The 26,565-nt window shown below is 39.7% G+C and overlaps 1 protein-coding gene across 2 annotated transcripts; it reads left to right on the forward strand.

Annotated features, from left to right (window-relative positions):
* Positions 1-13,902: 13,902 nt before the first annotated feature.
* On the forward strand, positions 13,903-25,353 carry CCT8 (chaperonin containing TCP1 subunit 8). Of its 2 annotated transcripts, XM_062002294.1 has the most exons (16): positions 13,903-14,050; positions 16,000-16,090; positions 16,648-16,727; positions 17,888-18,037; positions 18,311-18,491; positions 19,160-19,221; positions 19,867-20,004; positions 20,426-20,604; positions 21,304-21,370; positions 21,453-21,540; positions 21,653-21,768; positions 23,044-23,115; positions 23,312-23,476; positions 23,833-23,952; positions 24,382-24,480; positions 25,116-25,186. In XM_062002294.1, the coding sequence occupies exons 1-15, from the start codon at positions 13,991-13,993 to the stop codon at positions 24,472-24,474; spliced, it is 1,662 nt and encodes a 553-aa protein (XP_061858278.1). In that variant the 5' UTR covers positions 13,903-13,990; the 3' UTR covers positions 24,475-24,480; positions 25,116-25,186. The 2 variants fall into 2 exon arrangements, with proteins under 2 accessions (XP_061858278.1, XP_061858287.1); XM_062002303.1 differs by lacking the exon at positions 24,382-24,480 and having other exon boundaries at positions 13,905-14,050; positions 25,116-25,353.
* The last annotated feature ends 1,212 nt before the right edge of the window (positions 25,354-26,565 follow it).

Raw genomic sequence — 26,565 nt, forward strand, 5'->3', positions numbered from 1 at the left:
AGATGCGAGATGTTATAGAGAATTGATTTTGAAAGCATAAACAATGGGATGAAGCTGGAACACAAAAAGTTCCACTTATATATAAGATAAAACTATTTCACTGTGAGGGTGAGGGAGCCCTGGCACAGGCTGCCCAGAGGGGTTGTGGAGTCTCCTTCCTTGGAGGTTTTCAAGACCCGCCTGGACATGTTCCTATGCAACCTGATCTAGGTGGACCTACTTCTGCAGGGGGGTTGGACTAGATGATCTCTAAAGGTCCCTTCCAACCCCTACCATTCTATGATTCTATGATTGGTGATTCATGTCCTTTAACTCCACATTATCTGTAGAATTTCCAGTTCGACTTGGATTGCATGGCTCATAATTTGCCTTTTTTTTTTTTTTTTTAATTTTAAAGCTAGATGGCATATTCCATTTGTCTGCTGTGGTAATTGTAGAAGTGCCCTCAAGCCAGCCACCAAAAAGTAATTTCTTTATTGACCTGATCTATTTTGCAGTCCATAAAGAGAACCATTTTGAGTCTGCATGGAACTGAGTAGAGAAGTGGTTTTTACTACAGCAGTAGTTATCCTAAGTGAGATGTGAACATGCAATATGATGTAATCAAATCACAATTTTCCCAGACAGAAAACCAGAACCAGAGAAGAATACTTCTTTCTTGTCTTTTAGATAACAGAAAGGTATAGATCAAATATAAATTATTCAGTCTTGTTGCACTTCACTCACAAGCTAACATCTCAAGCCTTGACAACTGGAGCAGCCAACAAAGCATTTCATTGTTGTTTTTAGATACCACCTCGAGTCTCCTTGCCTAGGTAGTTTTTTAACATAGGTAAAATAATGAACTTTCCCTCAGGCTCTACACTTACAAATGGCTGAACTCTACCAGATGAAATAATTAAAAACAGTATGAAACATACATTGAGCACTGGTTTTTAAACAGCACGTAAAAAACTTCACCACTGATGGCAAATTGATACATACAGATCTAATGAAGGAGATTATTGCAGAGAAACTAAAAAATTGGCATAGCCTGGGTAATGTAGATTTACAGAAATTGACTCAAAAATTTTTACACCTGCCTTAAGAAATAACTTCATCTTGAATCATTTGAAAACTTAGCTGGTGAAAAGCTCCATTGCTTCCACAGCAAGCTATAGATAGAAATTGTGGGAATCTAATGCCATTGGAAGAAAGAAAATTTAAGTCTTTGAGATATAATGCAGCCAAAGATCCTTGCATATCTCTTCCATGAAAAATAAGATAAAAGCTGAAGTTAGAAATATTAGTGGAAAGGCCTCACTATTGCCAGAAACCAACAGGTGCATGCTTAAAAGCTTCACTCATACCAGCATAAAGATGGAGTTATCCTTTAGAAGACATTACAGGAAGAATGGTGGTGGATCACCTCAACAGGGGATGATGAAGGAGGATATGGACAGAGACTGTGAAGCAATTCTATGAGAGGTCAGTAGCCAAATGTTCAAAGCTAGCACTGGCTAACTGGAAAAAAACAGCACTTTCTTGCAAGACCTTAAACACATCAATTTTGCTTACCAGCTGTGCCACTAAACCATTTCCAGCTGTCCTAGGACAGAATAATAATTCTCTCACATTCATGTAAGAGTAATAACTCCATTTCAACTGGACTTGCCATTCCTTAAGGGACTACTTAGCTCACCTTACTTAAGAATTTACCTGAAGGGGATGCTTCAAGACATTACAGCCTCACTTGTCAATGATGTCTGAGGTCATCATGCTCTCTTGGTTACATACACAAGACTTTCAAGTCAACACAGTCTTTCATAAAGCTTTGCTGCTCTAAGGAAGAACTCAGCATTCAGAAGAACGTGGCAAACTTCCCATCTGGTTTTCTGCCCATACTTGAAACCTCACTGCTGATAGAGCACCTTAGTTAATAGTGCTAACTGCAAATATATAGAAAAAGTTTAGAAACAATAAATTCTAGAATATTTATTAGCAAAACAATTTCATTAGTAAATGCAGCTTATAACAGCCCAAGAAGTCCTCACACTTTCTCTAGATATTAATCTTTGCCTCCTTCCCTGAAGAGAAAATGTATGCTATCATAACCAATGAAAGCAGAGCAGACACTTCAACAGTGTGGTAGATGTATCAGGCATAAGACCATCACACCACAACAGGATGTGCGTACATGAATTTATCTTGTTCTGTAGAATGGACTAATTAAACAAGAAATCCTGATGCTTACAAAGTGAAAAAGTATCAGACTTATGATCTGCTTCTTTAAGTACAGTTAGTTTGGAAACCCTGTGCATCTTTGATATGATCTTTAAAGATGGATACTCACCCCACTTTTCCCTGTGAACTCAAATTTCAGCCAAAATTGCTTGTTCCAAGGAAAGATATCATATTTTTATAAATCCAAATATACCATCTTCCTCTCAAGGCACATTAGGGGGAAAAAAACCCCAAAAAACAACAAAACCAAATCCAAAACTTTCACAGATAAATTATACAAGACAATTTCAAAGACCATCTTACCCGGGGATGGGTCCTGCTCAGGAAAAAAGACTCTACCAGCTTTCTACTGGGACACTGAGAAGACAAAGCAGGGTATGGTCAATAAAGTGTTTCATTTTCAGAGTGGGAAAAGAGCACATGAACTTTGCTCTTCCTAAATGATTCCCGTGTCTCTGAAGCTGACTGAAAGTGAAGCTCCAAGCACTATAATTTGTTATTATTAATGCCAAGCTCTTTCTTTTATCATAGGACTTTAATAAGAAAGAAGCAGATATTCTTGTGATATCATGCAGGGGATTAAGCCAGTGATATTAACACTCCAGAATATTCCCATATTAAGTCACCCACACAATACTGTTAAAGTGCAATACTGACAGGAATGATGTGACATTACCAAATTAGCATTAGTCAAGACGACATATTGCTTCTAGAAATGACATAATATTGATGTTTCTCATAGGAAAGAAGTGAAAATAGGCACTCTCAGTTTCTCTCTAAAAAAAGACATTTTTAAAAATACTTTGGGGATTTTTTTTACATATGATTTTAAGTACTCCACAGAGGAGAATTTCAATGGTTTTATCACTTAAAGCGAAACATGTCTGCTACAGGATTTGTATCAGGTTGGTAATAATGACTCCCAAACATACTAGTTACCTTTAAAAACCCGTAATTCTAGACAACTGAGAATAAGCACTAATTTGTTAAGTCACCTACTTATACCTACTCTGTGTTATGAATGGAAGCAGTTGTTTAGAGAGACTTGCTCTGCAATGCTGCCCCTTAGGGGACACATTCGAGAAATTCATCCATCTCATGTCAAAGAGCCTTTGAAGACAATAAAAGGAGAGCTGGTTCAGGACAGTATAACGTTGCACCATTCGAAACCTGTTAACTATTTGGTACTGATTATTCATCCATATGGTACATGGATGCAAAACTCCTTAATCACTTTAAAAAATTGCCTTTATTACATCAGTTTTTGTAAAAAAACAACACTGATTCCCCATACCCTGCTCATGCAAGCCTCTAATGACATCCTGGTTTTGATTTTATTGTTTTCCTCATGTGGTCATCCACAATAATCCAAGAAAAAAATAAAATCTCAAAATTAAATCAGTACTGCTTTTTAAAAAAATTATTTTTACCTACGTTTTTTAACTCTGTTGGCAATACCAGCTCATTATTTCAACACCATGAACAGTATGTAGGCTGTATAGCTCCTGCTTGCCCTCTCTAAATCCTGATTTTTATATGAGAGTGACAGGGAAGCTACCTTCAAAGAGAAGTATTAGGGAATATTGATCTTTAAATTACAAGCTCCTGATAAAAATGTTTAAGATTCTCCTCTTGCAAAATACACCGTATTGGTTTTTGTGTGAAGCTTCATCATACCTTGAATGCCTTTCCTTTAGGTGAGCAGTTAGATCTCAATATCTGTAACTGTCAGTTTCAGATAAAACATTATGAAACACAAGACTTTAGTCTCAAATAGCCATCAATGGCATCGTACGAAATGCCGTTACATATGTGGGGTACCACATATGGTTTTTTGGGGAAAATTGCATGTTCCAGGTTACAGTTTAGACCATCAACTTGTCTGCCACGTGAGTTTTACAAGTCTTCAAACAGTGAAAAATAAGAAAATCACCACTGAAACACTTAAAATGAAAAAATATTCCCATTACATTTACTTAGTTCCTACAGTTTTAAAGCCCTAAATAAAAAGAGAGTAGTTTAAAATGACCAAAACAAGCTATTAATAAAGACTATGATTCTTGAAATGTTAAATCCAGTAACAGAGTGCCACTTACTAAAACTAAATAGTTTGTATCACCACATCTTAGGAGTTGATGATGATTCAGTTTTAAAGCATTGCTTTCAAAAGTTACAAAAAACATAGCATACAGACATGAGAGACTGCTTTAGAAAAAGTAAAAAAAAAGAAAATTGTTTCAAGTATTTATTCCCTTTAAACTTTTTTGGCAAGCCATAATTTGGTATAATGATTAAGAATTAGTGAAAACTGAGAAATATTGTCTAATTTCACTTGCTGATGAAACTAATTTTTTTAAAGTTCTAAATATAAAAATATTATGAGATTTTTACTCTTCATCTTCAAACTACCACTCAGGTTTCACCATAACCTCACTTAAGGCTCCTAAAACCAAGACATCAACACAAAAAGTTAAAGCAGTAGGTTCCTATAAGACTGTAAGATCTTATGCAGAGGTTTCATTCTTTTCTCCAAGATTTTGGGGAGAAATATTGAAAGCACATATCTGGAATCTTTTAACACCGGCAATTAGAGAGAGATGTGCAACTGAAACCAATATTTTCTTATTGCTGCTGAGAAGACTGCAGGAAGGCTCCTGGGGCATTTGGAATCCACTTGAACCACGTATCATACAACAGGAAAAAATCTGTAATCCCATTTGATTTAAGAGTCTCCTATTTTCAACCTATTGATGGTCCTGGGACAATGTATTATAACTACCAAGTCTCACCATAGTTTAACTGAACAAGCCACATCATTACTAGTAACCTAACCTACATCATCAGTGGGCAAAATCATGGGAAATTATCTTTTTACAGTAAAATTACTGTATGTGGCACCCTTAAGAGCAAACACTCTGTATTTCACTGTTTCAGCTTGGACTGTGATTCTAGTATGTAAAATTGACTATTAGCTTTCAGATTCATATTCCTTCATAAGTTTCATCTGAGTGGAGCATTTTCTTTTGCTATTCTCCTGTACATGTCTGTGGTATCAGAAATTCAAGATCAAAAAAGACAAATTCCTGGTTAGACTGCATCGTACAGGATTGGAGGCATGGAGGCACAATGAAGTACCACACTAAGCATGAGAATTCAAATTTCAGAGATTCTGAAGGTTTAAAAAGCAGGCATGAGACCAAGAGAGTTAAACTTGTGTTATCTAAAGCATTGTAAATAGAATTGCGCACTGCCAAATGACTGCTTTGGGTTTCCCATTCTTTCCCAAAGATGGCATCTTTCTGAATCCCACTCCACTGCATTTTTCTGAGTTCATGCACAAAAGAAATCTAATTTTCAATGTCTTCTTTTATTACTGAAGTTAAGTTCAAATGAAGTAATATAGCAGTATGGTTTGGAATCCTGTATACTCTTCCTCTCACCACTCCTTTCTGTGAAGGTGACATCCTCTGAGCTAAACTATCTGAAGTCTTTGTAAGTGATCAAACAAGACAATTGCTCTCTCAGAGTTTCTGCAGGTGCTAAGAACAGAGATAACTCCCTCCTAAACCCACAACATGCTGATGTTCAAAGTAAGAAAATCATAGAATTGTTTTGGTTGGAAAAGACCTTTAAGATCATCAAGTCCAACCACTAACCTCAGACTGCCAAGCTTACCACTAAATCATGTCCCTCAGAACTTCATCTACAGGGCTTTTAAACATCCCCAGGGATGGGGACTCCACCACCTCCCTGGGCAGCCTGTGCCAGTGTCTAACAACCCTCCCAGTGAAAAAGTTCTTCCTAATATAACCTCCCCTGGCACAGCTTGACACCATTTCCTCTTGAGAGTAGTGGTATGGCTTGCTGCCACGTATTTTCCCAGTTCAAGCACTGGTTTAATGTCTTCTGCCATCTCCTCACCAGCTGGCTGACAAATGGACATCTGTTAGTGGACCAAAATAACTGATGTGATGCTGTAGTGTATCTTTTGGACCATTTTCATACAAGAGAATAATTAACAGACAATCTGTCATGAATCTCATGCTTGGCTTACTAACACCCATAGCTTAATCAATAGAACTCAGCACCTGGACCATAAAGATACAAGCAAACATTTACACATTCACTTCACTGTACATTGTTAAAAAAAAGAACAATAAAAAAAGAAATTAAGAAGCTCAAGTGCATCACAGATGAAATCTATTGTTTGCTAAGCAATCAATACCTATCCTGCAGAGTTGGAAAGGTAAGCAATACTTGGATGAAAAACAGTTGGGACAATTTTTCTTCAAAAACAAAAAATGCAGAGATATTTTACCACTTAATTACTGTCTCAAGAATCTTAACTCTCATATAGGGTTTGTAATTAAATCTGGCTAATAGTCAACTGGGAAAACCACTGATACTACTGAGTCAGCACTATGGTGTTGCCACTTTCACCCTGGGACTTGGGTATCTGGTAACATCCTTTTGCTTCCCTCGGGCCAGTCGTCTCATTCCCATTTCACTCATTCATTGTCCAGTATGTAAAACATCTGGAGATCAAATACTCAGCAAATACACACAAAACTGAGCAAACAAAGTAATGCACTATTTCGGTAGTTTTACATAACCTCATAGCACGCTATAAACGTTTCTGATTATTAGATGTACATTAGGGTGATTTTCTTATTAAATAAACCTCTGGGACACTAACTTTTTTATTAGTGTAAAAATTGCAACACTTGTATGCTCACAATTATCTGGTTTGAGATTGTTTGTTAGAAACTGTTGTCTGGTCATTCTTTATATGTAATCTCTGATGCACTGCTTAAATGGTACTTGTTTTATTCTTATATATATGCATTACTTTATTTTGCTCCACTGTGGAACTTAAATAGCATTGGTATAGTCTTCAACTTAACAGGTTTTCTAGGCAGTAGGCAATGTGTTTGCTGTTCAGACATGAGATGACACTTTGGGGATTTAGCACGCAATACTGGGAACAAGTCCCATAGTGACAGTCCCAACTTTTGGCATGAATTAATTCCGTGGCTTTTGGCCATTAGTATGCAATGGCATGATTCCCTTATTTGTACAATGTCGTACAGTGTTTCCTGCCTTGCAGAAGTGCACAGCATTTATTCATTAACATTTCTTTAAACACTTCAAGAATCATGTAGGAAAGACTATGCATGATGGTGAGAACAATGATTCTCAGTTACAGCAAAGGTATGGTTGTGCAGTGCAGAAATGAGGGCTGCAAAGCTATCTCTGGAATTTCTTTGATTCACAACCAAGCACAGATTCAAGCCAATTTCCTAGCTGCTGGCAGATAGATGGGGCTGACAGAGTAGCCAGGAAATAATGGGACACCCAGATATAACTCAGGTCATGCTGGTGAGTCACACTCTATGCTGGATGCAAGATGGAATATATTCTGCTGATCCTAGGTCTGATTCAGAGACAGATGGGACAGGAAACTCCTTCTGACCTGAGTTCTGAAAATTAATAGATTTCTCAACAGGTATATTTAGATAAGACACAATTAAGGATCCTAAAATTAACACCCAACTAAGAATTGGGACAATATAAGAAACAAAATTTGTAGTTACTTGGACTAGGTCTTTAAAATTAATTTTATATATATATAAAGTATTAAAAATTGGAAACACCTGACTTTGTCCTGAAAATCTAGTACCATTTTAGTCCATCCTTAGAAAATTCCAGATTGAGCATCCAAGTCAAGGCATAACACATGGAAGAAAGAACAACACGGATCTCAGTAGTCCAAACACCAACCAGCACAAGTTGTGGTCTTGATCTCAGAATCTCACCTTTTAGCTTCATTTGTTTCTGCTTAGTGTCTACAGAGATGAAAGAAATGCAAATTGGGTGTGGTAGTAGCTTGTTTCCAGGAGTCTGCAGACATTTATTTTACTCTTCATGACTTCATTTGGGTGCTATTTCTGCAGAAGTCTTCAGCTATTCAATGCTGAGCCTGCCACCCTCTTCTGCTATTTCTTATCTTTTCTAAATACAGACTAAACTTACTATTTCCCTCACTCCTCAGTTTGATGTTCTACAAGTTTCCACATCCCATAGGTACCGATAAATTCTTCCCACCCCAACACAAACAGACAAACTTTCAATAGCAGTTAGATTTATTTCCAGGTATTTCCAAGCTCCTGTGCACTCCATTGCTTTGAAAACTGAAGATAGATGTTTCTCTAGCCCTTATCTGATCCTGGATTTGAACTCCTCATGCAAAATGAAACTTGCCATCTAGAAGATGTGTAATTTTTGCTCAATTATGATTTTTTTCTTATGACATCAAAACCAGAAAGACCAATTTTGCATCCTCTCATGAAGCAGATGCTCTCTGGTGTGTACTGTAACGCTGTCACAGCATGATTTCATACCCTGATTATACCTGCAATACAAAATCAATACAAACTGCATCAATTTTTTTCTGAGACTATCATCCTTTCCAATCTTGTTTGTTTAGAAGAACCACTGAGTTCTAGCCATGTGTGCAGGTAGAATCAAACATACTGGATCCTTAACCCAGCTGAGGACTACCATTACTATCTTAATACGTCAGCATTTTCAAACAATTAATCTACTGCTCCTATGCAAAGGCAATACTCTTCTAAAGTCCTTGGAACTGTCTTCCAGTGACTCAAGCCGACTAGATTAGCTATAGCAGAAAGCACATACTTTCAGATAAGAATATACAAATGGTAAGGAAACCTTACTTCCCTATCTAGCTTGCAATCCTCTGCATGAGCAAGTGAGATAAGCCCAAGATGAGGGAAGCATTTAACCCAGGAGCTGTGGACCAATGGCCTAAGAAATATTTAGTTCATTAGAACTACTCTGATTAGAGTGCCCATTCTCATTATGTCACAAGTGAGATAGGCATAATCTGGGAAAACCTGATATAACTGCTGCTACTGTTACTAAGGTATTACGCTCACCCCGAATGTTCAACCTTTGTGTGGTTTACAATTCCCTGTTCCAGGTATAAGCAAGATTCTCTGCAAATTAGGTGTGGTCCTCGGGCCTCACTCAACATGCCGCTCACATTTTTTCATTGGCAAGATGTCAGTGTTGTTGGACAGAGTCCGATGTTATAAGTTCGGCAATTTTCTGTCCCTTGTTTTCCAATTGCTCAGGTTCCCACTGCTGAATAAGCAAACAGAAAATAACATTCTGTCCTTTTAATGAACTTCCCGAGATCTTGTTAAAATTTTACCATCCTAAAATTCGACAAACATGTGCCTACAGATAAGCTGGGGATTTCCATGTGTACAGTAATAGATTTTGGCTGGTGAAAGGGCAGCCAACTGCCAATAGCCAACCCTCTGACCTTTGGATGGTCTTTTAGCATGGCAATGTCTGTGCAGAATATAAATGGTGCAGATGAGTAGCTAAAAAAAGATCAAGGCCAAGTCAAAGTCTTGATTAGACAGTGAGTCCCAAATAACTCCTGATTACAACAGAAAGAGATGTTGCAGTGATAGTTTAATACAGATTAATATCTATGTATATTGTATATAGCCATGATCACAAATATATATATATATATTTAGCTTGAGTGGTATTCTGGCTTTAAAAAACTCACATAAGCCTCAATAAAAGCACTGTAGCAACTGGGCTTGTCCAGAAATATTTGAAGATAGATAAGGCAACACTGCCACAGAGAGTCTGCTGCCCTGTTTCCCTTCATCTCTCCTTGTGCCAGCCTAAGATTTTGCACAGCCACATAGCAGGTAAGAAAGCTGAAAGCTAGCTGAGCTCATTTTGTGTTAGTCTTAATGCAGATAAGTTCCCTAATCTGGTTTGTTGCATAGGTGTACAAATGTTTGGTAAGAGAGGATTGGAGAGAAGGGGAAAGAGAATGCAGAGGTGGAACAGGGAGACAGAGATGGGGCTGCCTTTGTGGGCACTGCCTTTGCTTAAAATACTGGACCTGGAGTGTGGAATTGTTGAGCAACAGCAACCTTATGGCTCTGTCATATTATGAGTAGAAACAAACATGGGTAAATTTACTTCTCCAAGCAAAAGCAACACTTAGGAAGAAACCAAAACTGGTGTGAACTGGACAGCTGAAGTGCTGAATATGAAGAGTTTAGTCTTTTGCCCCGAAGTTGCTTATTTTACCCTAGCGGAGTTGATTTAACCAAGAAGCGCCATGAAATGCTGCAGTGGTTACTGTTGGCCTGTGTGAGCTGACTTTGCCTTCTGCTGCAGTTCCAAAATTATGAGCACTACACTTCCTATATATAATAACTTGTAAGACTAATTAAAGAACAGCATTTTCATCACTGAAGACTCAGAAAAGGAATGTCACCTTCTTAGTAGGATGAATGCTTGTAACATGCCACATTGCCAGGCAATAGTAACTTTTTATGTAATTTCTGAACTAACATTGATCAAGGTTCTGACAAAGTGAGTGCTTTGGAGAGGCTGTACTTGAAAAAAACAAAGTTCAGCAGTTATGAAAAGATGAATATTCAGCTTTTCTGGTTCTGTAAAAATTATGACTGTAAACTTGAGAAGTGTTTTTAACAGTAAAATCCCATTTCTTTAGCATCCTACGTACCATTGCCCTGATTCTTCCAGTTTTTGTCTTGGTGAAAATCAAGGAAGTAGAATACTACCAATGTATACCAACATTTTAAACATTTTAAAATACGAATCAACACTGTTTGGGGCATCATGATTTAAGCCCAGGTTGACAATTCACCTAGGCAAGTGATAGAATCCTATAGGAAAGGGGCCATGGAAATCCTGACTGAAGACTGCAAAACTTCTGGGAATCCATTTCATCACTTAACCACTCATATTTCCTATCTGGAAAAAAATGTACTCGTGTCAAGTCCTGCAACAATGAGGTAGCTACATCCAGATGTTGGCATAAAATATATAGTAAAAAAATTACAAAACTTTCAGGTTTTGATGAATCAGTAGACTTGCCTGAGGCCATGCAGAGTATTAATCACAGAGAGCTGAAACACGTCCTGTAGCTACTGATTAGCAGTCTAACTACTTGAACCGTCTTCCTCTCTGCCCTAATATGAATGTCTCTGATTAGAATGCATTCAACTGTTGATACAATGACCATGACTTCATGCTCACAACTAGGAAAAGTCTGCATTGACTTACGAGTAAGTACCTCCTCTGATCTCTGTGGCTAAAAATAGATTATGGAAGATGCTTTATAAAATACAGTTTCTGGCATCTTGGCTATCGAACAGGACAGACATTTTCCTCTTTCCTGGATGCTCTGTGGTGCAGATACATTGGAACACAAAAGAGACGGATACCCCCCCCCCCCCAGGCCAAATCCAAGCATTTCCTTTTGGGAGTGACCACGCTCCATGGTCATGGTGGTCAGGTTTGAATAGTGTCCCTCTTCTGCTTCAAGTGGCATTTGCCTCTGAGTACTTCTAGCAAAACTGCATACAGATTTTTTGAAGTTCACTCTTGGGATGCTTTATGTAGTTTTACTTTCTATTACCACTCTTTTTTTATTCTTCCATGATATGTTACAGGTTAAAACTGATTGAATTTTTAAAATTAGAGGATGGTAAAACTAAACCAAGTGTGTAATCTTGAGGTTGCTTAAGCAATATGTATTTAGTGGTTTAATTAACCTTGCAGGTAGCCTCTCTGTGCTGTAGAGGCGAAGCAAGTCAGTCTCTGTTGGTTTACATGTTCAGAAACTGCATGGCCTAAACACAGCAATATTATTTCTACGGTCTTGGAAGTTTTTGTCTTGAAACAGTGTATTTGTTTTTGTAGGACACAGAAGCAAAGTTAATAAAACTTATCAAACCTAAAGCAGCTTGATATAGAAGGAGCTCCCCTGTCTCCTTGGCTGGACCTCAGCTACTTGTACAAATGTCAAGGTAAGCCTTCAAAAGTACTCTTCTGGATGTCCTGTAGCACAAACATTGCTTGAGAGTACCCTGGAGAACAAGGACTTGACTGCTCTCAGTCTTCCTATCAGTACATTTTGTTTCCATTTGAATAAGTCAGGTATGTACTAAGTAAAATACTTGACTGGAGCCTGTAAAGTTTTATAACTGTGTTTTGTTGTCAGTGGCAATGAAGACTTTTAACTGTTTCCAAGATGTCTGTCACTAAATGTACTCAGAGGAATGCCTGGGTGACAGTAAGCTAGACTCAACAGTGAAAGAAAGGCTCTAAAGGAGCCAGCATCAGTCATCGCCACAATACTTTGCATCACTTTACCACATGGATGGTGTCTCCTAGGAAAGAACACCATTTTGTGTAGTAATTTAGTCACAAACAAGATAATCAAGTCTTTATGCTAAAGGGCAATTTGCATGCCAGTCAATACTGAGCATCCTCATTCTGTTGATTAAGTTACAAAACCAGAAATTGACAAATTGTAAGTCGTGACCATATGTATGCAAATTGAGTTAAAATCTACCTAAAACCGACCACCAGAGACCTTCACCCTTGTGCAGAGGCATTTTCTCAATGTACAAGCACATGCATTAGGTTCATATGAATATTGTTTCACATATGTAAAGAGTGTGCTTTTGTCCCTTTACATGCACGTTAGGTGAGGCGATGCCCTGTGTCCCCAGCACCACAATAAAGGAACACCTGTTTCTTAATGCCACATTGGTGTTAAGGAGTTTATGCCTGACTATTGTGACAGTGCAATGAATTAAGCAATGCTACCTTTACTGTTTCACAAAATCACGATCACAGAATCATAGACTCTTAAGGATTGGAAGGGACTTCGAAAGATCATCTAGTCCAACTCCCCAGTCAGAGCAGGATCACCTTGAGCAGGTCACACAAGAACTCGTCCAGGTGGGTTTTGAATGTCTTCAGAGAAGGAGACTCAGCAATCCACCTGGGCAGCCTGTTCCAGAGCTCTGTCACGCTCACAGTGAAGAAATTCTTCATTGTATTTCTTTGGAACGTCTTGTGTTCCAACTTATACCCATTGCCCTTTGTCCTATCATTGGACATCATTGAGAACAGCCTGGCTCCATCCTCCTGACACCCATCATTTACACATTAGTAAACATTAATGAGGTCACCCTTCAGTCTCCTCTTCTCCAAGCTGAAGAGCCCCAGCCCCCTCAACCTTCCATCATAAGGGAGATGCTTCACTCCCTTCATCACCTTTGTGGCTCTGCGCTGAACTCTCTCCAGCAGCTCCCTGTCTTTCTTGAACTGAGCAATTTCCGTGTCAAATGTTACATAAAGGTCACACAAATACAGTAAAAGTGAGACGAGCTGTTGTCCTTGGTTGGTTTCAGTTACCTAAAAGCAAAAGGCACAGAACAATGCAGCCATCGCTCCCTCAAGCTGGCAGCCTCTAAACACTACCCGCTCTGCCAGTCTTCATTCCCTTTCACAAGCTCAGCGGCCTTTAGCCGGTGGTCAGGCTGCGGGATGGGCGGCCTTCTGGCGGGCTCAGCCGGGGCCGCAATAGAAGGGTCCCGGCAGAGAAGATGCGCGTCGGACCCAGCCGCCGAGATTCAGCCGCGGCGTGCGGGCTCCGCCACAGCCGCAAGCTGAGGCCTGAGCGCCACCTGCCGTCCGCTCTCAAGGGAAGCGGGATCTCCGCTTCATCACGGCATCTCCGACCCGCCCCGCCATCGACCTTCCCTGGGCGCAACTCATCGTGCCTGCAGGCGGCCCGGCTGCGCCATCGCGCCTGCGTGGCCGCCTCTCCCCCATCGTCCCCGGCGCGGCGCGGCGCGGCGAGGCGTCTGTCAGGAGCGGAGGCGAGATGGCGCTGCACGTCCCCAAGGCCCCGGGCTTCGCCCAGATGCTCAAGGAGGGAGCGAAGGTGAGAGCGGCGCCGGGTGAGCGCCGTTCCCTCAGGGGAGCCGGCGTTGGGGGGGAGGAGGGAGGGAGAATGAGTCTGAGCGTGGCGGCGCGGGGAAGGTTCTGGAAGGGCCGATGGCTCCACGCGGGGGGGGGGCTCGCTCTTTTCATCCTCTTTCGGCGTCCGCTGCGGGTCAGGGGCGGGATCTGCCCCGCGTAGCGCGCCAGAACGGGGCGGCGGAGAGAGGGAGGGAAGGAGAGAGCCAGGAATACGGGAGGGAGGGAGGGAGGGAGGCGGGCGCGTGGTGCGCGGCACTCACAGTCTTCCAGAAAGCTCAGATGGGGCCAGCGCCCGCCCCCGCCGCACCTGCCCCGGGCCTCTCCCCTGTCCATCCTCGGGGGTGCCCGGTGGGTTCCCGCCACCTCCCCGGGCAGCGGCCGTCTGTCCGTCTAGCATGGCGGGTGGCGATGCTGCTGCTGCTCTCCCGAGCTGTGCGGCCCACCCGTGCCTTCGCTGTATAAGCCATACTGGGAGGGGGTTTTGTTTGGGGAGCTTTTATAGGGGGCAGGCGGCAAAATTTAGCCAGATACTATAGATTTAAGTTTATCAGGAGTGTCCCACTCTTTCTGCTTATGCTTTACTGTGCGTGTAAGAGAACTACCTTTGCCATTGTTTTCTATATGCCTTTCCATAAATCTGTTTTCATCGTGTCTCATGCTTAACCTAATGTAGATTTTGATCCTAGTCAAACAGTGGGCCCGATAAAGCAAAAGCTTTCTTTAAAAAAGCAGACAGAAAGTAAGCAAGGTGCTTTTCATTGTTATTTATTTATTGCAGATATAAATAAAAATAATTCTGGTGGCTACTACTTAATAGAATGCAAAGTGTTACCCAAGTAACAAGTGATAGGACAAGAGGAAATGGGCTCAAATTACTCAAGGAGAGGTTTTAATTTGATATTAGGAAGAACTTTTTCACTGAGAGGGTTGTTAGACATTGGCACAGGCTGCCCAGGGAGGTGGTGGAATCCCCATCCCTGGAGATATTTAAAAGCTGTGTAGATGAGCTGCTGAGGGACATGATTTAGTGGTGGGCTTGGCAGTGGTTGGACTTGATGGTCTTTAAGGTCTTTTCCAACCAAAATGATTGTGTAAGGTTAGCAACTTAGTCCTCTTATCTTTTTAGAATCTTCCATGAAGACCAAAGGTTGGCATGTGGCAAAGACAGAGGAAGAGCAGGGAAACAAAGTGGCCTAGATGCTGGTCCTGAAATAGATAATTCAAAGCTAGAATAACCAGAGCTGTCTTTTACAAAGCAAGAAAGCAGTTGACATTCTAAGATGTTTGTTTTGTATTTAGAGAGTAAATGGTATCAGAGAGGATCTATTTCTCTCTTCTTTTATGGGCCACGCTGCATATTTTACATGAGTGTCTCTTAGGCCCTTCTGTGATCCCTTCCTAAGGCTTCCAAACTCAAGCCAGGATGATCATCTTCTCAAACACAAAGTTTATGAATTATTCTGCTTCTGAATTCTCAAAACACCTGTTTGAATGTAGAATTGTTAAATGATTTTTGTGATTAAAGAAGCATATACAAAACCTCATGCTTACAAAACCCTTGCCTGTCTCCAGTCTGCTGCTGGTTATTTTCTCTTTCCCTTTGGCATACACCTGACTTTTTTGGGAGATTTGGGGGATGCAAATTGTTTTGAAATTTGAGTCACTGTTCAGATTTTCTGTTCAGAAGCTGAGCTTCCTAGCTGAGAAGAAATACACAGTAGTTACTTTCTCACTGTCTTTGTGTGAAAGTTTAGTTTCTGTTTAAACTTTTAAGTGAAATACTAGATGATGTTTCGAGGTCCCTTTCAACCCTTAAGATTCTGTGATTCTGTAAATTCATAAAAAAGTTTAATGGGCTCAGTAGAGTGTTCATGCTTTGATGAGAAATGACTAATTCATCCCTCTTTTTAGCATTATGCAGGACTAGAAGAAGCTGTCTATCGGAACATCCAGGCATGCAAAGAACTTGCTCAAACCACCCGTACAGCTTATGGACCAAATGGTAAATAAATCCTAAAATTGTTATAGTGGTTTTGAGCAAAATGTTTTGTTTGAAGGCTAAAACCTACCTTGGTAAGGAAGCAACTGTTTGTTTCTTGAGGAAGCATGCTGGGCTTCCTCTAGAACTCTTAGAGTGTTTGTGACTATACAGGTCAGACTATTTGGTTAGCTCTTGAGTTATGCACTATGTATTTGCCTTTGTCTGGCTTTATACCACTTGCTGTGTCCTGTTTGCTGTCTTACTGCTATGTTGGAGACCTACAAAAATTAAAGGAAAGATAACTAAGTAGATAAAACAAACATCACCATACCATGTTCTGTCAGATATAATGAAACAAAAGATGTTCTCCAACACTGATTAAATTATGTCTATGTATTTCTGAAGGTAAAATAGCTTATTCACAAGTTACTGATTATTTCTTAATGTAACACACTCCCAAGCGTTATATATTATAAACTGGGCTAATGTTCTAATGTATAAGCTTTACCTGAAGTTAACTGATCTGTGTATACAAAATGATGTTTGCCTAATAGATATTTTCTGTTCCCCCCCATTAGGAATGAACAAAATGGTTATCAATCATCTAGAGAAGCTTTTTGTTACAAATGATGCTGCTACTATCTTGAGAGAGCTGGAAGTAAGTTGTCTTGTTTCAGAAGATGTCAGTCATGAACTAGTGTTAGCGTTCATGGGCTGTTACTGTTCTAAATGTTAATAAGGAAATACATGTCACCTTGTCAGATGATTTACTTCTGTCATTTTGGAAATCATTTGCCTTTTCACGATATTTGGGAAAAGTTAATGAGCTATATCCAGAATGAGGAAAAGGACTTTTGTATAGCAGTCTTAAGTAATTGCAGGGAGTGCCTAATAATTGCATACTTCCTTTTCCCCCCAAAACCAGTGTAGATTTAGAAGAGAGCATGTTTAGGTAATACAATGTTAGAAAAACTCTGAAAGAAATAGCTGTACTGTTCTCCCTGTGTTGGTGGTTGCCATGTTTTCGTGTCTGCTTAGAATACATGAATGGGATTTAAGAAGCTGAGGCTATAGCATCATCCTCCTGAGAATACAGTAAAAGTGTGGAAACCCGTCTTAACTTTTACTATCAAATTTGTATTTGTATCACAAATCAAATAATATTTTGCCCAGTCCAGTACTTGCTGATAGAAACAGTGTGAGTATTAAGTATTTCCTTATTTAATGTATTGGGTTAGTGTTTGGTAGAAGTCTCAATTCTGCTTTTAAAAAGTAATCTGTAGGCTAGTAACTTAATCTAACGAGTCTTGTGTGTTTGTTTCTGGCATAAAATAACATCTACTCTAACAGGATTCAAGAATACAGCGTTTTTACTGCATTTCTTTCAAACAGAGGGAAAGCAGCACAATTGTTAAGCAGAAATAAAAGCTAGAATTAAACTGGAATTCAGACATCAGCTTTGCATTTTACACGTGAACTCAGCTTGAAGATTTAGGCTTCAGGCTGCTTTCCTGTCCTTTGATTGGGAGACCAATGCATCTTGTAAAAACAGTACAGAACCAAAGTCAAGGATGTCTAATTCACGTTGTAGGGGGACTGTTTAGTTCTCTGATTAATTTTATTTTCATGTATGTTTGTACTTTTGCATTTTAAGTTAGCTAATTGATATAATTTGTGTTGCTTTCTTTACCTATTTTGTGCATTCTTAGTATCTATAGATAAAATTTCAAATAAGAGAGCTTATACTGGATGCACAGAAAAACCTGGGGCTGTAGTCTAGGTGGTGCATTAGTAACTAAGATGTGTAACTTTGTAAAGGTCCAGCATCCTGCTGCAAAAATGCTTGTGATGGCTTCCCACATGCAAGAACAAGAAGTTGGAGATGGAACAAACTTTGTCCTTGTTTTTGCTGGAGTTCTTCTGGAGTTAGCAGAAGACCTTCTGAGGATGGGATTATCAGTCTCAGAGGCAAGTTTTATTGTTACTACAGTTCACGTAGGTCAAATTCAGATTGCCATTGATCAGTATTCTTGGATTGTGAATATTATGAATCGTCTGCTTCCTCCTTAACATTTTTTACACAGAGATACATGAAGATCAGCATATATTTTACTGCTTGTGATTGCTTGCTACTCTTGTAAGCTTTTGTATTTGTTCATATTTTATGGTCCTTGGAAAAGATGAAAGCAGTATGAATGCATAGTGAAGTAACGTAGTGAATATTTATTGCTTGTTGCACAGGTGATTGAAGGCTATGAAAAGGCTTGCAAGAAAGCCCTAGAAATTCTTCCAGACTTGGTGTGCTCTTCTGCAAAGAACCTTCGAGATGTTGAAGAAGTCACGTCTTTGTTGCACACCTCAGTGATGAGCAAACAATATGGCAATGAACATTTTTTGGCAAAACTTATTGCACAGGCCTGTGGTAAGTGGACAAGAACATGTGGGTCCGTGCAACTGAAAAATGGAGTACGTTTGCTTGTGGTTGTTTCTGGTGTCATCATGTAAGGTAAAAGGTGTAGTTAATCGGGTTAAATTTGATGGAATGCTGTAGCCTTTGGAATGAGTGTAACTGTCTTTCTCCTGTTGAACTCATTGGTATTGTGGCTGGGAAAAGGTCTTGTGTTTCCTAGTAAACGTTTTATAGCGATAGCTTTCAAGTTACTTTTAATGCAGAAACCCTTCTTTCATTTTTTTTTAATCGTTAGAAAAATGTGTTACATTTCATATGAGCTCTTATTAGTCTCAGCCACAGAACAATGGAAGCAAAACTGTACTTGTATTGAGTTGTGGTTTTCTCCCTTTAGATTTCCAAGAAAAAAAACTGTCATGACTAGTTTGTTTTCTCAAAATATTCTAGAGTCAGACTTCACTCTTGAACACACGTGTAAATGTTCATACGTGTGAATATACATTAAATTAGCCTTAAATTAATTGAGCAGCCTGAATAAATGTTGCTACCTTGATCACTACATTGTAAAAATAAATTATTTTAAAATAATTTTAAATAAATTGTGATGTCATTGTTTTGTTTTATTCAGGAAGCAGTACAAATTCATTCTTTGTTTTTTGTTTTTTTCCTGCACCGAACAGTTTCTATCCTTCCTGATTCTGGTAATTTCAACGTTGATAACATCAGAGTGTGCAAAATTGTGGTAAGTTGGAAGTACCTAGCTTCACCTAAAGTGTTACTATGGTAAACAGCCTAATGCAAATTTTAGGTCTTTGAACTTTTACAGTACCTTTTCTATTTTCAGCCCTGTTACATTGTGGCAATTGATGTTTACATTTCTTGTTTAAAGTTCACTAGCAGCTTTTGTAAATGAAAATCATTAACATTGAAAGTTTGTGCTGTATCGGTTACATTTAACTTAATTCTACACAGGGATATTGATTGCGTCTTTGCTGTAGAAGCAGTCACAAGATTATGGGAAGGTGCAGGCTGGCGGAAATGTCTATTTGTCAGGCTTCCTCAGTATGGTGTGTAGGGTTGGAACAAGTCTATATATAGTAGGAATTTACCCTGGGTTTTCCTCTGCCAATGCATACATCAGTTGACCACGGAAAATGAACGTAATAGGCCTTAACGTGGACCACCAACCAGTCTTAAAATAGGAACCTGTAAGATGGTGTTTGATGTTGCTAAATCAGCTGAAATCTTATGTCTTTGTGCTGCAGTAAAAACTTAGGTTGCTACATTCAACTGAATTTAAGGACTGCTTTTCTTAAAGGTAGAGCAGCTTTTTGACAGTAAGAGATCAGCGATGCAGTTTGCCCCCATTCCATTTCTTTCCTTTCAGGGTGCTGGTATCTCTGCTTCCTCAGTACTGCATGGCATGGTTTTTAAAAAAGAAACTGAAGGAGATGTTACTTCTGTCAAAGATGCAAAAATAGCTGTGTATTCCTGCCCTTTTGATGGTATGGTAACTGAAACTAAGGTATGTAGAAGCTCAAAATAAGTAAGCTAGCTATTTATGCTCATGTGCTTTTATTTATAGATTTAACTATAAGTATTCTTGACACTTGGTGATTGACCTATTTTTGTTAATATTGAGTTCACTAGTTTTAGAAGTTCATAATTTTGCTTTGTAGGGTTTTTGTAGTTGGGGAGGAGTTGCTGGTTTTGTTGGGTTGTTGGAACCAAACCGTATGGTAGAATATCTGAACCTCAAGGCTGTGTAATAGTGCTAGAATTGCCCCTTTTTTAATTTGTTTTACCCCATTGCCTTGGAATAGTCACAGTATTATGAAGTAGGAATACTTGAGGTTTATGAATAAGTTGTGAGACAAAGTAGTTTTTGAAAAAACTTCAGGCGTGTAGTTAGTGCTGAATTGCTGACAGTGTATGTGTTTTACTAGGGCACAGTGCTTATAAAGAATGCTGAAGAACTGATGAGTTTCAGTAAAGGAGAAGAAAATCTCATGGAATTGCAAGTCAAAGCTATTGCAGACAGTGGTGCAAATGTAGTAGTAACAGGTGGCAAAGTGGCAGACATGGCACTTCATTATGCCAACAAATACAATCTTATGATAGTCAGGTAAGTACTAAAAGAGCATGAAAACATTTCATCTACCAATTGGTGAAATGCATTTGCCATATTATCTCTTGCCTCTCCAACAAATTAGAAAGTACTGCACGCTATCTGTTTTTTCTAGTGCATCAAAATCTGAGCTGCAGTTTAATTGTTTCATAGCTTATGTTTCTTGATAATGTTTCACCTCTACATGACAGCTAATTGGGGAATAATTTGTGTATACGGTGCTGTTACTCTGATTTAAGTGCCTTTGTAGCACAACTGAAATCAAGAATATAAAAATACGTGGATCTCCTAAAGAGGAATGTGATCTCAAAGGCGTGTAAGACCATAGTACCTTAATGGTTCCTCCTGCTCACGGTCCAAAAAGTTTGAACTTGTGAAAATGGAGCATGATAGTTCTCTCTTGCATAGCAATGAAGCATCATCGTTGAAGGGTTTTAAAGATCCTGACAGGTGAAGTTTGCTAATTTCCATGTATTTGAAGTACTGAATAATTTTTAACTTAAAAAACAGTCTTTGCATAGCATCCCTATTGGTAACTCAATAAAATGGATGAGTGGATTTTATAGCTTGATGTGGTGCGTTTTGTTAGATGTTATTAGTTTACAAAATACTGCCCCATTAAGAGAACACTGGGTCACATGTGTGAACATTTATTATGAAAACTTGTCATTAGAAAGACTGTTTTTATTTTTAAAGGTTGAACTCAAAGTGGGATCTGAGAAGATTGTGCAAAACTGTTGGCGCAACAGCCCTACCCAGACTGGTACGGACTTTTCAAATGAGGAACCCAAGGGAGAGAACTCATGAGCAGCTTCACCTCTTTAACTCCTGTTTTTTATTTCCAGACTCCCCCTACTCTAGAAGAAATGGGTCACTGCAATAGTGTATATCTGTCAGAGGTTGGGGATACACAAGTCATTGTGTTCAAGCATGGTATGTACGTTCTGCAGAACTCCTAATACTACTCTTCGAAAAGTACAGTGTTTATATGTATTTTACATCTGCAACAAACTTAATTCAGTAATGCGTATTTCTATCTAAACAGAAAAAGAGGATGGTGCCATTTCTACTATACTCATTCGTGGATCTACAGACAATCTGATGGATGACATAGAGAGAGCAGTGGATGATGGTGTGAATACTTTCAAAGTACTCACGAGGGTGAGTAACCAGAACACTTCAGTTATCAAAACTGAGCCAGGGATTAGAGCAAGACTCATGCTTGCTTTGTGCTCGTTTGCTATAAAGGCTGTAGCAGATATTTACATTTTGAGCATAGAGCCTTCTTGAGATGTAGAGAAGGCTGTGTAATATCCTGGTGTAGAGGGCTGTGTATTTAAGATTGCTGCTGAGATCCTCAAGAATACAGTGTGCATAAAAACTGGTGCTGAGCAGATACTGCACTCAGTTTTCCAGTAATGAGAGGAGTTCTTGAAGATAGGTTAGTTTTGCCACTTTTTAAGGGCGGTCAGCTTAATGTTGACTATTCTCTTAAATGTTGTATAACGTTCCTTGGAAACTGGGCACAGAGGAACATCTAGATAGCCTTGCTTTGTCACTGTTGCTCAGGAGGAACTGACTGGTTATAAACTAAATTTCTAATTCACTGTTGACAAGATGCAGTTTCTCCACTACTACAGACAGGTTTACAGATGGAATAACTCAATTCTTTAGAGCTTTTTCTTAGCAGCTTTTTTGGACTTTAGTGTCCTTAAAGTAAAAGGAAATGTTTGTGTATTTACTTGGGAGGTAGCATGCAAAAAAACGTGTTAAACTTGTGTTTGACATTTCATGTCTTTTACACACCAACACATGCTCATTGATTTGGAGTACAGAAACCTCCATGGGCCCTGCGTTTATGGTTCTCTCCAGGAGTTGTACTGACTTCTGATTTATGATGGTCACTTTTCTGTTTCAAAGACTGGGAGTTCTTAGGTGGATGCGGGTTTGTCAAAGGGTGTACAAAATGACCGAATGCTTCACTTAAAAAACAAAACAAAACCACCCAACATGTTGCTATACCTGTTAGCATATTAAACTTGGTGTAGAGTAGATTGTTTTCCTGCATGATATTTCCCAACAAGTTAATGGAAAAGATGATAAAATCTAGGATTTCTGTTACTAGAAAGTTGACAGTGAAAATTAGTAAAAAAAAAATAATAGAAAAAAACACCAAAAAAACCCCAGACACGGAAACCACTACTTTGTTATTTTCTTTTTTACAAAAGAAGCTGTTTGTCTTCAAGGACATTTGAAATGAATTAATAAATTGTGGTGAATTTAGGTTACAATACATGTTTGTTCTGAAACAGATTCTTAACTCTGTGGGATGAAGTTCTGTTGTGTTCTTCTTGAGAGGGTATATCAATTCTAAAAAGTAAAAAGTAATATGATGCTTGAAGCAAAACTTTGCATTTTGGGCTGGTCTGTTCACAGGATAAGCGCCTTGTTCCTGGAGGTGGTGCCACAGAGATTGAATTAGCCAAGCAGATCACGTCTTATGGAGAGGTACAGCCAATGGGCTTTTTCACTTTTAATTTTTACATACACACACACACACATATCTGTACTTAAGTATACACGTGGCTTAGAAAAAGATATACATATTATTTTTGACAAAACAATAAAAAATGGGAGTGGGGTGGAAATACCTCCTTATCTAAGGGGTTTTGAAATGCTGATGTGATTTTCAACTTCACTTTAGACTTGTCCTGGGCTTGACCAATATGCTATCAAGAAGTTTGCTGAGGCATTTGAAGCCATTCCTCGAGCACTGGCAGAAAACTCTGGAGTTAAGGCTAATGAGGTCATCTCCAAACTTTATGCTGTGCATCAGGAAGGGAACAAAAATGTTGGATTTGATATTGAGGTAAGTAGTCACTCACATGAATTGGTGCTCTGCAATATCGGGTTATATTTAAACATACTTCTGTCAGTATGAAGTACTCCTAGATTAATTTGAGTTGTTGTAGCTCTGTGTTGCATAGTCTAGAAGAACACAGTCTCGGAGTTGTCATACTGCAGTGTTGGTTTTTTTCTTCAGCAAACAGTTAAATTCAGTGTTGTTCAGTGGCCATTCTGTGGAGGGTGAAGTGAGATGCTGAACTAAAGTGATAGAGAATAAGTCTTTAGTTAATTGCTTACTTTGTCTTCCTTCTAATGCAGTAACCTGCTAGGTAGGAGGCTGAGAAGATTTTGAATAATATTTTTCCCTATATCTGACAGGCTGAAGCTGCTGCTGTGAAGGACATGTTGGAAGCCGGTGTATTAGACACATACCTTGGAAAATCCTGGGGTATCAAGCTAGCTACAAATGCAGCAGTAACTGTCCTAAGGGTAGATCAGGTAAGCCTACAACTAATTTGGGCACTGAATTGGAGCCTTTAACTCGGTATGCAGAGAGGTTCTGCAAAGTGTGTGAATCTTCTGGGAATGCAAGGCATAAAAATGCAGTACTTGAAAGTGTGGTTTATTTCCGAAAGCCAGGAAACTGTTTGTTCAAGAGCTCATAATTTGGAATGTTACTGCTTCCATAGGAGCACTTGTAGTGTTTACTTTTATTTAAGATTAGACAGTTAATATTTGTATCCAGAAAGTTATTTTAACTTCAGCAGAAACAAGATTAAATACAAGAAGCTTTCACTTATATTGGTTTTAAGTGAAAATCCAACTTCTAGCAAAAAAACCTGAGGTTATAATCTGAAAGGCAAAAATCTTGACTTTATATATTTTGTGACTTCAGCAAAAATGTATTTGCATGTAAAATTTCTGTAGATTATTATGGCAAAAGCAGCAGGTGGTCCAAAAGCTCCTAAGCAACAAGGACATTGGGATAAGGATGACTGGAAAGATGAGCCTGAAAAGTAGTATGCAGTAAGCTCTGTTTCTGTAGAAGAGAGGTACCTGTGTGTGAGTGCATGCATGAGCATACTGACAAGCACGTGGCCTTGGGACACGTCACACTGCTGACTTTTGTGTGCAGACTGCCAAGTTTTGCATTTGTTCCTTTGAGAGTGAATTTTGCTCCTAAGTTTTCACTGAAGGGATGACAGAGTGCGGTTGTAGCTTTACCTTGCTTGTCACTGTCTCACGTGTAGGAAATGTTCTTCTAACATGGTAGGCTACTGCACTTTTTGCTTTTAAAGTGTGACCATTAGACTCAGTGATTCAGAATGGTGGCTCTGATCTGCTGTTCGTGTCTGGCCTGGAAGCCAGTCACTTATTAGTATATTTAAGCACTCATTTTCTCCCAACTAACTGAAGTCTTAATTTGCATGTGAAAAAAAGGTAAAAGCCCTTTTTACTGTATATCAGGGCTCAGCTTTGGCCATTTTCTAGGAAAAAAAAAAAACCTAATTTGTGAATATCTCAAGTGGATAATAATATTCCCTGGCTTAGGTTCAGGATAGGGAAACTGCATGAATTTAGTGTATGTACAGCATCATATGGCTGTTAAGAGTGGGCTAAGAGCCTGATTCTAACCACCTCTTTTTCTTGTTACCTTCAAGATCATTATGGCAAAACCAGCCGGTGGCCCTAAACCTCCATCAGGAAAGAAAGACTGGGATGAAGACCAAAATGATTGAACAGTTTAACTGTACTTCTTAAGTGACATAAATATGTGAGTTTTTTAATAGTCCGGTTGGAGCCTGTCACGATGTTTTGCTCTGTTGCCTTTAAGTTATGAAGGGGGTTCAATAGAACGCAGAACTTCAAACACTTCAATAAACGTACTCACTGTTACCATGTTGGCTGTCGTTTCCTTTGGAGTGAGGCATGGTGTGGTTGTTGCAAGCCTGTGAATACCTAGGCGTGTGTGTGGGGAGGCTGGTGTGTGGGTGGGGTGGGTCAACTGCCAGATGCCCCTTTCTCACCAGGGCAGAGGCAGAAAGTAAGTTAGAAAAGCTCATGGGTTGAGATAAAGCCAGGGACCTCACTTACTGATTGTGGGCAAAAGAGACTCAATATGGGAAAATTAATTATTACCAATTATAGAGTAGGAGGATGAGAAACACCAAAAACTACACCACCTTCATCTCTTGTTCTTCACAGCCTTAGTTGTGTTCCTTCACTCTCCACTCCTTGACTTCTGCCCCTTAATGAGTGGTGTGGGGACTGGGGAAGGGGGATTATGGTCAACTCCTAAGGGCTCTTTGCTGATCCTTCATGTGCACACTTTTCCCCTGCTCCCCTCCCACAGGGTGCAGTCTTTTGTCAGTAGCTGTATGGGTTATAGTCCCATCATCTTCTCCTTGGGCTGCACTTGCTGTCAGCAAAACCTGTTCAGGTCGGGGCTCCTCTCTCCCTAGGCTGCAGCTTCCCTCCAGGCACCAAGTATCTGTTCTGCCTGGGGCTCTCCACATCTGGAGATCCAGTAGCATCCTCTCTGTGAGCTACACTGCAAGAACCTGCCTCAGTGTGGTCTCTCCAGGTGGTGCAGGGCCTCCTTGCCTGGGGGCCTGGATCTCTTCCTGACAGGTTCCCCCAGGGCTGTTTCTCACAGTTCCGCAGAGTGGGTCACTTTTTTGCCGTTCTTTACAGAGGCTTTCCCTGAGGTGCCACAACAGCGGCTTGAGGAGGTCAGCCGTGTTCTGTGGTGCAGCCCACCCCACCATCTTGATGCTTGCATACAGTTCAGTAGCTGCAGGAGGCCAAGCACGAGCCTACTGCAGGGATCTCACAACTTCAGGAAAGTGTAATGGTTGCAGCTCTCTACTCCTTCCCTGATCACCAAGTGTAAAAAGGCAAATGAACAGTGAAGTAAGTATGGCCTGCACTCAGTTCTATTATGTGCATCTTCCATCCTCACCCTTTAAGAATCTCCATGGTCTCACAATGTCAGCCTGGCAGCAGTGAACTGCATCTTTTTTGTAACAAACAGCCTTAAAAATAAATACTGAGCAGTGAGAGCAAGCATGATGTGGAGTGCTGGAATCTTTCAACTGGAGTCCCCTCTTA

The sequence above is a fragment of the Colius striatus genome, chromosome 1 (assembly GCF_028858725.1).
Source record: "Colius striatus isolate bColStr4 chromosome 1, bColStr4.1.hap1, whole genome shotgun sequence".
Taxonomy (NCBI): domain Eukaryota; kingdom Metazoa; phylum Chordata; class Aves; order Coliiformes; family Coliidae; genus Colius; species Colius striatus.

Bases quoted from the DNA above. Each gene is read 5' to 3' on its own strand.
- CCT8 (XM_062002294.1), top strand. From the start codon at position 13,991: ATGGCGCTGCACGTCCCCAAGGCCCCGGGCTTCGCCCAGATGCTCAAG. The intron at 14,051-15,999 runs GTGAGAGCGGCG...CCCTCTTTTTAG, and splicing joins TGCTCAAGGAGGGAGCGAAG to CATTATGCAGGACTAGAAGA. The intron at 16,091-16,647 runs GTAAATAAATCC...CCCCCCCATTAG, and splicing joins TACAGCTTATGGACCAAATG to GAATGAACAAAATGGTTATC.